The sequence below is a fragment of the Melopsittacus undulatus genome, chromosome 6 (assembly GCF_012275295.1).
Source record: "Melopsittacus undulatus isolate bMelUnd1 chromosome 6, bMelUnd1.mat.Z, whole genome shotgun sequence".
Classification (NCBI taxonomy): Eukaryota; Metazoa; Chordata; class Aves; order Psittaciformes; family Psittaculidae; genus Melopsittacus; species Melopsittacus undulatus.
The window spans coordinates 20,906,953-20,920,024 of record NC_047532.1 but is presented as its reverse complement, the minus strand read 5'-3'; the positions used below and the strand labels follow the sequence as shown (position 1 = coordinate 20,920,024).

At 56.6% G+C, this 13,072-nt stretch overlaps 2 protein-coding genes across 2 annotated transcripts; both read left to right on the top strand.

The window, feature by feature from the left end:
• The first annotated feature begins 16 nt into the window (after window positions 1-16).
• On the top strand, window positions 17-6,638 carry MPL (MPL proto-oncogene, thrombopoietin receptor). Its single transcript, XM_005151248.4, is given in 12 exon segments — window positions 17-1,035; window positions 3,059-3,191; window positions 3,514-3,689; window positions 3,891-4,147; window positions 4,224-4,380; window positions 4,549-4,678; window positions 4,935-5,107; window positions 5,221-5,363; window positions 5,517-5,723; window positions 5,817-5,932; window positions 6,039-6,126; window positions 6,219-6,638. Coding segments are annotated over 12 exon segments (2,256 nt in total). The 5' UTR covers window positions 17-779.
• On the top strand, window positions 6,637-12,039 carry CDC20 (cell division cycle 20). The gene is made up of 11 exons (XM_005151056.2): window positions 6,637-6,721; window positions 7,021-7,227; window positions 7,827-7,972; window positions 8,729-8,825; window positions 9,373-9,501; window positions 9,792-9,988; window positions 10,344-10,438; window positions 10,743-10,974; window positions 11,079-11,204; window positions 11,375-11,492; window positions 11,776-12,039. The coding sequence occupies exons 2-11, from the start codon at window positions 7,029-7,031 to the stop codon at window positions 11,952-11,954; spliced, it is 1,518 nt and encodes a 505-aa protein (XP_005151113.1). The 5' UTR covers window positions 6,637-6,721; window positions 7,021-7,028; the 3' UTR covers window positions 11,955-12,039.
• The last annotated feature ends 1,033 nt before the right edge of the window (window positions 12,040-13,072 follow it).

Below are 13,072 nucleotides of genomic sequence, written 5' to 3'. Positions count from 1 at the left end.
GCTGTTTGCTGTTGGCAGCAACAGTATGTGGGCTTCATCTCTGCTGGCATCAGCTTGCTAAACCCCAGCATGCCATCCAGCTGCCTGTCCAGCCATCTTCTGCAATCTGCAGGAAGCAAGGCCCTGTCCTCTGGAGGCTGGAATCCCAGCCAAAGGCAGGGGCATTTGCATTTGTCCTAGGCAAGAGTCTGTTTTCCCCAGAAGGTGTTTCAACCCTGTCAGTACCATTTTGATTGCCCATTCTGGCCTCCAGTGCTCTTTGGTGTCAATTGCAGCCATCAGTAAGCAGCCTCTCCACTCCATCACTGAAGTCCCCAGTGAAACAGTAATGGGTATATGCCCCTGCAGGCAGCCTGTTGTGTGGCACTGCTTTTGCACCTCCTCCACTGCCAGTGGGAGCAGCATCTGGGACAGTGTCATCAGTCCTGCTCAAACCTGCTTTTGCCTCCTTGATGACAAAGCCCAGTAGCTGGATAGAGAAGGAAGTGGGACCCAGCGCACACAACTGTTGGTCAGCACAGGGCAGGATAGAGTCAGAGCAGCCACTCCATGTCCTTGCAGCCCCCAACAGCCTGCTCTGCCCTATCTTGCCCTGCCCCACACAGGGGCCTCCCTGGTTTCTCAGGGGATGTTTTTCTTCCTACTCCAGCCTCCCGGCATGCCGGTAGCCACAAGGGCAGGACGTGCTGCCTATCTGATAGGAGCAGTCTCTCTTGGCACTGTGGCTGGCGGTGGAGGGGCCGTGGCATGGTGGTTTTGGGCACAGGGAAGTGCCGGTGATGGGGCAGGGGGAGCCTCCAACCAGGCTTCCTGAGCTGCACAGCCGCCACTTCCCAGATAAAGGTATCACCCAGAGGAGCCGCAGCAGCTCCCAGCAGGGTGCTGGGAAGGGCCAAGCGCAGCACACACGGCCTCGGCACACGGGTTGCAGGATGGCAGCTTGCCTGTGCCGGGGCCGGCTGCTCCCTCTGCTTCCTGCTGTTCTGCTCAGCTTCCACAGCCCGCTGTTGGCAACCGAGCCAGTGACATCCCAAGGTAGGTCCTTGGGGCCGTTTTCTTCCCCAGAGGATGGGCCAGAGATGAGATGGCACACTGGGTACAGGCAGCAAACACCCCATGGCAGCCAAAATCTGCAGGGCTGGGGAGGGTTGTGCAGGGTAGGCAATAGAGAGCCCTTCTGACCTGTGGGACACCCTGGGGTGCCTGGATCAAAGGGACATCCCTGCTCTCTGCAGGTAGGACCTGGCAGCCCTTGGGTTCCCCTTTGGGATGCCAGTCTGTGTCTCCCAGTCCCACACAGGTAGCAGAGGGGCTCCCCACACATCAATATCAAGGTCTGAGCCAAATTCAAGCTAACATCTGGCAGCACAGCTCTGCACTGCGGGTAACACAGCAGCCCCACCAGGCTAATCCCAAAGCTCTTGTGCCAGGCCTACAGTGACCTTACTGCCCTGATGAGCATCTTCAGCTCAGCCTGTAGCTGGCCCCAGCCTGACGCCCTGCACCTGCCAGAGCCACTTCATGGTTTGTCCCATTGAAGGCCTGTCCACACTTTCCTTGAGCCCCTCCTCGGCCCTTCTATCATTCTCTGTAACACCATAAAAAGCATTCACTGAACCAAATCCTGTCGATCTGCTGCTCATCTTTCCAGCTCCACCCCAGGTCTCTGTCCACAGCAGGCTCAGGAGCACATTTTGAATCACCCCCATAGCGGCAGTGGGAGGAAGGTTGGGGTTGGGCTCATCATTCCCCTGCCCTCAGCTTGTGAGACATTGCTGTGCCCCAAGGGCTGCAGAGTTGTGTGGCCACTCTGCTAGGAAACAAAGCCAAGATGCTCTGATAGCCCACAGGACCAGTGTGGCTTCCCACTGATGTCATGGACCCCTTTGCTACCCGGCAAAGGACCCGGGTAGCAAATTGGACCCGGCCATCCCAACCCCTAGTGCTGGGACCTGGGGTGGTCACAGGGTTGGCATGAGGCTTGGGGTGGGAGCAGTGGGTCTCAAAAAGATAAGAGGAGGTGAGGGCCTGTGGTCTGTGGGGATGGGATGCGGGCTGGGGGAGAAAGGCAACATGACTGGGAAAGGAGGAACAGAGCTGTGGATCAGGGCAAGAGAAGGGACAGGAGAGCAAAGGGACACTGACGTGACAAGGATATTTGAGCACTGTCACTTATTCTTTGCCCAGGGTGGGCTCAATTGGCAGTGCAGGGGGTGTGCAGCAGAGGACAGACGCACATAGAGCACAGCCAGGCAATGGCAAGGGTTTGTTGTGGGGCAGCCTCTGGGGAAGAGAGCACATCCCAGGAGGAAGAAGAGGAGGAGGACGGCTTGAGCAGGTCCCAGGGCAGAGGCAGTAGGGAGAAAGGAGTGCTGGAGCAATGCTGGGGGCAGCAATGCCGCAAATGCACATATCTGCATCCTGGGGCTGTCCTCTTTCCCCTGACAATGGGGACTGGCACCCAAGTGTCAGCAAAGCCACCAGTGCTTGGGATGGAGATCCTGCAGTGTGATGCTCTAGTTTATCCCTCCAACAACAGGGATGACAGCCTGCTGAGTGGGGCAAAGAAACCTGCTGCCCCTCAAGCGGTCCTGGGGCTTAAACATCCCCCCTACTCAGGACCAAACATCCCCATGCCAGCCCCAAGGCCCTTTCCCTCTCCTGGGGCACTGCTCCTCCTTATCTCACTTCCGCGCACCTTCCGGCATGAGCAGGGCAGGGGTGCTTCCCCTCGATCGCTGGGCCCTGAGCCCCCTGCCAACCACAGAGCTATTTCGGGATGTTTGTTTATCCTGAAGGACCCCCTGAGCTGAGGAGGGGGGAACAGTGGGGCCGACCAGTGGGAGCCCTGCCACCAGCCAAGACCCCAGTGCGAGCCAGCAGCCAGCATGTACCCTTGTCCTTCCCCACTGTGCCAAGCTGTGCCTCAGCTGTGTCCATGTCGCCCCAGGTGCCTGCACAAACTGACTTCAACCAGTGAAACCTTGGGCAGGGGGATGTAGGTGAGATGGGGACAGGTTTGTGCCCAGGGATTCCCTCATGCCCACACTCCTCCCAGATGCTGCACTGCTGGTAGGGGTGCCTGAGGACATCCTCTGCTTCACCCGCTCCTTTGAGGACCTTACCTGCTTCTGGGATGATGATGATGAGGAGGAGGAGGCAGCGAGCAGGATGTGCCACTTCTACTACTGGTACAGCAGGTAGGAGGTGGTGGGGACACAGCCCAGTCTTCCCCTTGCCCACACAGAGAGCAGCAGTGCTGCAGCTCTCCACCCATCCCACTCGCTCCCAGCTGCAAGGAGAGATGGTGGAGGGCCCACGAGAGCTACAGAGCAGCCACTGCACACCCCTTGTCTGTCCCTGAGTACCATGGGGATGGTACCCTGCAGTGGATGGGGTACAGGGAAGATGCTGGTGACATCGAAGGGCACTGTGCCCCAGGTCTTGTCTCCTACAGCCTGGCCACAGGCAGGAGCCATGGGGTGCTGTAAGACCCTGCTCTACATTCCCCAGGGACATGCCCACAGCATGCACAATCTCCACATGGCGTCATGGGGCCAGCAGGACACGGCACGTCTGCATCTTCCCCAGCCAGGATGTGCGGCTCTTCACCCAGCTCCACCTCCGCGTCCTGGACGCCACCAGCAACCAGACCAAGTACTGGCGGGACCTCAGCGTGGATGCGGTGGGTGAGTCCCTGCCACCAGGCAATACCCTTGGGACACCAGGACAATCCCCAGACCTGGGTCCCCTGTCCTTGTGACCACCATGGGGGCTGGCAACACCCTGTATTCCAGGCATGGATGCAGCCCTTGAGGGACCTCCACGGGACTGGGGGTGCCTAGACAGGACTGCTGCAGGAAGGCAAACACCTGGCACATTCCCCACAGGTCTCATCGCTCCCCCAGTGAACATCACGGCCCGCTGGGCTGGGGTTGCAGGGCAGCTCTATGTGTCCTGGCAGCCACCACTCACCGACTTCCTGAACTTCTTCCTCTATGAGGTGCAGTTCTGCCCTGCCAGCTCCTCAACCATGTCCTGCAGCACCGCAGCAGGGCAGCACCCTGGGGACCCCTCTGTCGACCCAGCCATCAGCACCCATGCACCCACCACCGGGGCAGCTGCAGCCTCCCCGGGAGCGGGGCAGGTACACAGAGGGGACACAGATGGGCAGGGGGATTTAGCGGGTGCAGCTGCTCCTCAGCCTGGCCCCTCTCCCATAGGGGCTGGTCCAGGCCAACACCTGGGTGGTTCTCCGGAACCTGCGGCCAGGGGTGAGGTACCATATCCAGGTGCGCAGCAAGCCTGACGGCACCTCCATGGATGGTGTCTGGGGACCATGGTCGCAGGCAGTGGCTGCGGAGACACCCCACTCCTCCGGTGAGCAGCCATCCCCACTGCTGCAGTGCTGGCAGGCACAGCAGGGAGGCACCCATGCCTGGGGCTCCCAGGGTTGTGGGGCCTGGGGCAGGTGAGGTGCAGCACACAAGTTCTGGGGGCCAAGGGGTAGCAGCTCCCTCCCTCCCTCCCCTGGCTCTGTCTGCCCAGGAGACATCGGGCTGTGCTGCAGCACCTCTGACCTGCAGCATGTGCGCTGTGAGTGGAGCTGGGACACTGCAGAGCCCCCCAGCTCCCACCAACTCTTCTACCAGCAACCTCCAAGCGGGGCTGGCACAAGGTAAAGGCATGAGAGGGACACAGTTCTCAGGCAGAGGGGTGGCACATCCCAGTGTCCCACTTCCCACTGTGCGCTGTGCCCTGCCCTGCCACCATGGACCTCGCACCTCCCCACCACCACTCCCAACCACACTGCCCTTCCACCTTGGGGAAGCACCGGCTGTGGGGACAAGGGTGTCCCCAGACCAGAGCTGGCAGTGGGTGAAGGGAGTAGGGCCACCACAGTGGGGCTGACTGGCTCCCTGCTCTTCAAACAGGGAAGATGCATGGCAGCAGTGTAAGGAGGTGAGCGTGGAGACACTGGGCTCCCACACCTGCACGTTCCAGCCCAGGGTTGACAGTGCCATCTCTGTCCTGGTGAATGTCACCCAGCCCCATCCACTGTCCACACTCAGCTACTTCAAGGAGCCCTTCTGGCTGCACCAGGCTGGTGAGTCCCACTGCCAGCACAGCTCCTGCCATTGCCCACACCTGGCTTATGGGGAATGTAGCATTCTATGCCCCATTCCATGGCAGTGACACATCCCCATCCATCCCCAACAGTGCTCACAGAAGCCCCACAGATTGTGCAGGCAACAGTATCACAGGGCCAGCTGAGCCTGCAGTGGCTACCACCCCTGGAGGTGCTGGCAGAGCACCTGGACTACCAGGTCCGCTATGCTGTGCAGAACAGCCATGACTGGAAGGTAAGGCATGGCCCGGGCTCCCCAAGGCAGCCCTGCCCACCTCTGCTGCTGGCACAGAGGCCACATGGGGTCAGGCAGGATGGACCTACACCCCAGTGCTTCCCTTTGGCCACCCCACAGCAGCTGTTGTCTCCAGCTCAGCTCTGCCCACAGGTCCTGCAGGTCCCGCAGGCAGCCAGGAAAGAAGTCCTGGATTTACGTCCAGGCGCCCAGTACCATGCCCAGGTGCGGGCCCAGCCCAGTGGGCCATGGTACCAGGGCAGCTGGAGCGCCTGGTCCAAGCCTGTCGTGGTTGATGCCATGGTCGATGCGGGTAAGGAACAGGGCAAAAGCAGAGGCTGCAGCCATCAGAGCCAGAGGGTAGGAAGCTGCGGGTGCTGCAAATGGGACAGGGAGCACCAGATGAAGGTGGCAGGGCTATGAAGGACTCAGCAGTGGCAGGTCTGGGAAGAGCTACAGTGCCAGCATTCCTCCGATGCAGGCTGGACCATCCCCAGTGTTACGCTGGTGCTGCTGCTCTTCACAGGAGTGCTCCTGGGCCTGCGGTGCACCTTCCCCTCCCTCTACAGGTAAAGACTGTGTCTGGGGCTGGGAGAGCTCCAGCACCAGACCAGGGGAGCACCAGGCCTCCCCAGGACTGGGGTTTGCCTTCAACACCCGCTTCCCCACACTCAGCAACATGAAGCAAAAACTCTGGCCCCCCGTCCCCGACCTGCACCGCGCACTGGGCAGTTTCCTCCACGAAAGCAGCAAGCACGGCCAGGTGAGGGGGCCGGAGCAGGACCCACCGCGGCCGAGCCGCCGCGGGGCAGCCCCAGGGGCAGGGCCCACCACGCCCCTCTCTGTGTCCCCCAGGCCAACACCTTCTACAAGCAGCCGCCGGAGGAGGCCGTCCTGCCCTGCCTGCTGGAGGTGCTGCCCGGCCCGCGGGGGGACGCGGGCTCGCCGCCGCCGGAGCACGCTGCGGACCGGCTGCCCAGCACCGACATCGCCAACCAGTCCTACCTGCTCATGAGCGGCTGGGAGCCCCGCGGGCCGCCCTGAGCCCCCCGCCCTGCCATAAACGACACGCACAAACACACGGTCTCCTCTCCCGTTATCCACGCCCCGGGCACACAGGGGAGAAACGCGACACTACCCACCCAGCCGCGGGGCTGCCACCCACCCGGCACCCGTAGCCGCCCCGCAGGGAGAGCCCCGCCCCGCCCCGCAGATCAGCCAATCACGATGTGGTGCGCGGTGATCGCCATGGCAGCGGGGAGCGGCTGGGTTTGAAGCAGCCAATGGGAGCAGCGGCCGCGCGGGGTTTAAATGCCATCGGGGAGTAGGGCTGCGCGAGCGTCAGTCACAGAGCGGAGGTGAGGGCCGGGTTGATGGCGGTCTGTCCTGAGGCGCAGGGGGACCACGGCGGGTGGGAAGCTGCGGTGAAGCGGCCCCTAATGGGCGGCTTAGCGGGTGTCCTGTGGTGGAGAGGGCTCTGAGGTGTGGATGGGAGGGTGTACTGCCGTGGTGGAGAGGGCCCTGAGGAGCGGCCTGGGGCGGGTGGGGGTCTCCTGTGGTGGAGGGGGCCCCTAGGTGTAGCTGGAGGGGGACCTGGAGGAACAGAGCTACAGCTCTGCCGGCTGATGTGGGTCCCGCTGACGCTGCGGTTCCGCAGCGCTCGCCATGGCACAGTTCGTGTTCGAGACGGATCTACACGGGCTGCTGAAACTGGACACGCCGATCCCCAATGCGCCACCCGCGCGGTGGCAGCGCAAGGCCAAGGAGAGTGTTGACGCTGGGCCCGGCCCCACAGCCATCGTGTCACCCATGAAGCCGCTCAATCGCTCCTACAGCTCCAGCAAGACGCCGTCCAGAACACCCGGTGAGCGGCGGCGACATAGGACAGGTCGGGTGGGGGAGCGTCTCTTTGACTGCTTGTCTGTAGCCGTGGTGCTCTGAGCTCCGTGCCAGGCTGCCCTTCTGGTCAGGCAGGATGAGGTGGGCTACATGGCGTGGCTCCTGGAGTCGCCTATCTCCTCCCCTCCAATATGAGGAGGGCAGAGCTGTGTGCATTGAGGCTGGGTTATCCTCCAGCTGAGCCTTGCTGGCACAGATAAGTGCTCAGACAAGTGTGGGCAAAACGGTTTGCTGACAGGTTTACTTGTTATAACAGTATTTTTGTATCCTCCCATTATCTGTGAACTCTGGGATTGTTTTTCTAGGCCCAGGGAGTTGTCTCCTGGCACTCCCTCGCCTGAGCTTAGTGCATCTACATGGAGGGGGGGACAAATATATGAGTTAACTGTGACTGGGTGGTATGACTTATCTTGAGTCCTGCTTGTCTGCAGCATGTCTCACAGGTGTGATGTGGTAGAGTGCTGGGTTTGCTGTCTCTTGAAAGCTCTAATACAAGCTGTTCAATAGCTGTAAGACAATATTTATATTTATTATATTTATAAATATTTATGCCTGTGAACACAGGTAAATCTGGATCCAAAATCCAAAGCACACCAACAAAGGCTGGGGGTGATCGCTACATTCCCAACCGTAGCACTATGCAGATGGACATGGCAAATTTCCTCCTAACCAAAGAGAATGACCATGCTGAGGAGTCCCCTACCAAGAAGGTGAGCATGTTGCTAAGTTACAATTACTACAGTGATTACTATCAAACACCTAATCCTTCCTGGTCTTTTATAGATAACTTATAAACCCAAAGTTCTATCAAGTGGGCACATGGGGTTGACAGTCCCAACCACCACTGCTTCCAGCTCTGGGCTTTAAGACAAGTGAATGCTGTAGAGCCTTCAGATGGAACAGGCACTTAGCTGCTACACAGGAGCCTGAGTGTAGGTGCTCTATAAGGGCTGTCTCCCTAGACACAGGGAAGAGCATAGTCTTACACCTCTGCTTCCACTCACTAGCCTGTGCTGCTTCTGGTAGCAAATTCAGCTTTGGGCTAATGAGGCTTTAAAATGCAGCAGGCTGCTACAAAGACACAAAGCTGTGAATCTGCACAGAGAAACTGCTGGTGGTGCTATTCCAGGACAATGTCTACATGGGAGCTATTCTGGAATGTGTACACTGGGTTCTGAAAACTGTTTATGAAGCATTTGGTCCCTTAGGGCTGTGGCTTTCCCCACAGGCAACAGGACACTGAACTGGCCACTCTTGTGGATTAAAATATTGAGCTGGACAGTGTGCCAGTGTCTGAGGAAAAATTCCTTTGATGTGCCTGCCTGTAGCTGACTCCCACAGCACAGTTTTATACTTCCTAGGTTTTAAGAGAAAGGGGCTTGGGTATATGCCTGCCAGCTGCAGTCTTAAGTGCAGCATGGACTTTGTGTTTTCAATGCATCTCACTGAGGTTGGTTTGTCTCCAGGAACAACAGAAAGCCTGGGCAGTGAATCTGAATGGCTTTGATATAGAAGAGGCAAAGATCCTCCGCCTCAGTGGAAAGCCACAGAATGCTCCAGAAGGTATGACACAGGGTTTGTGTGAGTTAACTCAGCTGGAGGGATCTGAGCAGAGGAGCAGCAATACAGAGGCCCTGTATGTCGACAGGGGCGAGATCAACTGGCTGCTTCTCAAGGTTCCTGTGTGCAGTGGAGTCTCCTTTCTTAGGGTTCTTGAGGTTGTGGGGTGGCATAAGTTACAGTGAATTTGTTTATAGAATTTGAAATGAGTGCTACTTGCTCACTTGTACAGCAGGTGGCAAAACTTCCTGAGGTCTGCAAAACTGTCAAACTCTGCTGTGCACTGGAAGTTAAACTGCCAGTAAACATAATGGGATACAGAAGGCCAAGTGCTTGTCAATTAAACCTGTTCTTGTGAGTTAGGGAATCAGAGCTTACCCTGGTTCAGCAGTTCATGCTGCCAGTGATAAGCACAACTGCAGCCTTCTGAGTGCATTTCTTCCCTCAGGATTTCTTTTTCACTGGTGGAGAGGATTTCTAGTTGAGTGAACAGTGCTCAGCTGGGAGGAAATATTAACTCAGGTTAACAAATCTGTTCTTCTGTACACAGGCTATCAGAATAACCTGAAAGTGCTCTACAGTCAGAAAATGACACCTGGATCAAGCAGGAAGAATGGCAGATATATTTCCTCAATGCCAGATCGGATCTTGGATGCACCAGAGATCCGCAATGACTATTGTAAGCAGGCTGCAACATCGAATGCTGGGCATTGAGATCATTCCACACTAGAGCAAGATTCCTAGATTCTGGTTCAGTACCCTGTGCACCCACATCAGCATTGACCACTTCTGAAGTGTCCCTCTGTAGCCTTTTAGGGAACAGTGGTCCAGAGCTCTGTCTAGGTGGCTTGAATCAGGGCTATCTGACCCCATTACCTGGGCATGGTGACACCTAGAAGGCTGGTGAAGCACTGGTGAAATGCAGGGCTCTCTAAACACTGTGACCTGTATTGCTCTTCCAAATTGTAGACCTGAATCTCATTGACTGGAGCTCTCAGAACTTCCTGGCGGTGGCTCTGGACAGCTCTGTCTATCTGTGGAATCACACCACTGGCGAGATTATCCAGCTACTGCAGATGGAGCATCCAGATGATTACATTTCTTCTGTGTCATGGATTAAAGAAGGAAACTACCTTGCTGTTGGCACAAGTAATGCTGAGGTCCAGGTGAGCATAGGAGTAAAACTAGAGCTGCTTCCTAGGGACTGCCAGAGCTGGGGGCCCTTGGGACAAAGGCTTGGCTAGTACTAGAATAATGCAGTGCATCCTGACTTGCCTTGACTGGTGTGGCATGGAAATGTCCACATCCAGTGACCAACTGCAGCATGCAAGGCACAGATTGGTTTTGGGGATTTTCCTGACACCTGGAGTTGCCCTCTGCTCTGTAGGCATGAGATACCAATTCTCTCTGCCCCTGTGCTGATGGGGTTGAATGCCAGAGCCTGCACAATGAGGTTCCTGGGCAAGGCAATAGAACTGGGTTTCCCCATCCTCCAGAGAATTTCTTGCTCTGCCTCTCTAGCTATGGGACATACAGCAGCAGAAACGCCTCCGAAACATGACCAGCCATTCTTCACGTGTGGGCTCCCTCAGCTGGAACAGCTACATCCTGTCCAGGTAAAGCAGTGGGTGAAGGGCAACATCTAACCATTGCAGATTCCTATCCTAGATCTGATTGGTGCAGTTTAGGGATGGCAGAGAGGAATTTCTGTCCTTGCTTGGGATTCTTCTTGCTCAGCCTGTTCAGTCAGGACAGTGGGGAGAAGGCCTCTGTTCTCTTGCCCTTTGTGCTGAAGTTGTGAAAAGCTGTGGCTGCTTTGCTCACTCCAACAGGCCAGTGGCATGTACAACAGTCTTGGAACAGCTCAAAAATGGTCTTGGTGAAAACCAGCCTGACGCTGCAAGTCTTCTCTTTCTGCAGTGGGGCACGGACTGGCCACATCCACCACCATGATGTCAGAGTGGCTGAGCATCATGTGGCCACACTTACTGGCCACACACAGGAGGTGTGTGGACTCAAGTGGTCTCTAGATGGGCGCTACCTGGCCAGTGGTGGCAATGACAACCTGGTGAACATCTGGCCATGCACCCAGGGGGACAGTGGGGACTTTGCTCCTGTACAGACTTTCACTCAGCACCAGGGTGCTGTCAAGGTGAGTGCAGGGCTGCTGTGGGCACACACCTGTGTGCGAGGCAGGTGTGCAGTACTGGCTGTGCACAGGCTGCCCCTTGCATGTCTTGAACCTTTTTCTCTTAGGCTGTGGCGTGGTGTCCGTGGCAGTCAAATGTTCTGGCCACCGGAGGTGGGACTAGTGACAGACATATCCGCATCTGGAATGTGTGTTCTGGCACCTGCCTCAGTGCTGTTGATGCCCACTCCCAGGTGAGACATGAACACCAGCTTGGAGATAAACACCTTCTGGCAGGACACCTGTACAGAGCTGCTAGCACCTGAGGCCCAAGGGCATGGGAGAGGAGGGGACCATGCTCACCTCTGGGCAGTGAGCACCAGCACAAGCAGCCTGTCTTATCTGCATTACTGCCTCTTCCCAGGTTTGTTCTATCCTGTGGTCAACAAACTACAAGGAATTCATTTCAGGCCATGGCTTTGCACAGAATCAGCTGGTTATATGGAAGTATCCAACAATGGCCAAAGTCACTGAGCTCCGAGGTAAGCTGGGCCCTCTGCCTTTGGAAGAGGTGGGTAATAGAGGCTGAAGGCAGGTCTAATCCTTCGTTAGAGCAGACCTGTGGTCTAGCCTGGAGCATTACTGACGCAGAATGGTGTCCAGGACCATGCTGCTAGGAGCAGCTAAAGAAATACTGCTGCTCCAAATGCATACCTGGGATGTGAATTGATGCTGTTGCAGTATGTTGTGGACATGGCTATGCAAGCTGGTGGGGAGTAATGTGATGATCAGCCAAGCCCTAAATTCACATCACCTCCTCCTCAGGTCACACTGCTAGAGTCTTGAACCTGACTATGAGCCCTGATGGTGCAACAGTGGCCTCAGCAGCTGCCGATGAAACGCTGCGGCTCTGGCGCTGTTTTGAGATGGACCCCATAAAGAAGAAAGAGAAAGAAAAGGCAAACAGTGCCAAAAGCAGCATCATTCACCAGGGCATACGCTGAGTGCACAGGGCTGTTGGGGGGAGAGGGGCTTAACTTGTTGTACAGTATTTTAAAGTTAATAAACTGCTCCAGTTTGCCTTTTTTTTGTTTATATGGGGTCTGGAAGAGAAGGCCATGGCTCAAAGAACTGAGGTTTGCAATCTGAGCAAGTGGTTGAAGATCTTGTTCTTTAGGGCCAGTTTGCAGAACCCCTCAGCCTAGCAAAGGTGTGAAGTCCTGGGAGGAGGATGCTATGCCATGGCTAAGACAGGTATGATTCCTGCCACATACACCCATGCTGACCACAAGCACAGCAGCTCCACCACATGGGGAAGCTGTAGCTGAGGTGACTTCCTACCCTCCAACACTCATTATAGTGTTTTAACTGCACTGGGCCAAGGAAAAATACCCCTGACTTGTCTCAACTTCCACAGAGCAGGGAAGCAGCTCTGAACTGGCTCCTGCCTAAAGGAGGGCCCTTTGCCAGCTGCTGCCTGCTTTGGAGGGGATAAGCAAGGCCCAACTGACAATACAAAATACCTGTCCTGCTTCTTTGCCTGCTGGGCCTTCTTGTGTCTCTGCAGGTACCTATCAGCAGTGATCACCTGTGCCAGAGCAGGCTGGGCGTTGTTCTTGGCAGTCTGATCTGCAGTGTCACCTGCACTCCGAAGTTAGTCTTGTTCTGCTAAACAGCCGCAGTGCTGCAGGCAGGGTGCTGGGGTGGCATAGCTGCCTTTGCAGTGAGTTTAGTGCTGAATTTAGGAGCCAAATGCTAGCAGGGGTGGGGGAAAGGTGGGGCAGGAGCTATAAACATAGAGTGAGATGCTCTATGTACACTCGCCCCAAAGGCCAGAAAGGGATTTGCAATGGCATTGAAGACTGATGCAAACCACAAGGTTAGTTTACATTGCCACAGCCAGCCTTGCTGTCATGCAAGAGGCTCCCAGTGTGCAGCCCTTAGGCATATGTTGTTCCAGCATACCTGATCCCTGTCCTGCCTTTGTGCTGAGGGGAAGCCCTATTGCCTTGATGATGCTGCATGCAGCAAACCATATGCAGATGCTTGGTAGAGCTTGACTCCTCAGCACTTGGAGAAATGCATTCTTTCCAAGCCCAGTTATGTTGGTGGGAGCATATTT

Bases quoted from the DNA above. Each gene is read 5' to 3' on its own strand.
- CDC20 (XM_005151056.2), top strand. From the start codon at position 7,029: ATGGCACAGTTCGTGTTCGAGACGGATCTACACGGGCTGCTGAAACTG. The intron at 7,973-8,728 runs GTGAGCATGTTG...GTTTGTCTCCAG, and splicing joins AGGAGTCCCCTACCAAGAAG to GAACAACAGAAAGCCTGGGC. The intron at 11,205-11,374 runs GTGAGACATGAA...GCCTCTTCCCAG, and splicing joins CTGTTGATGCCCACTCCCAG to GTTTGTTCTATCCTGTGGTC.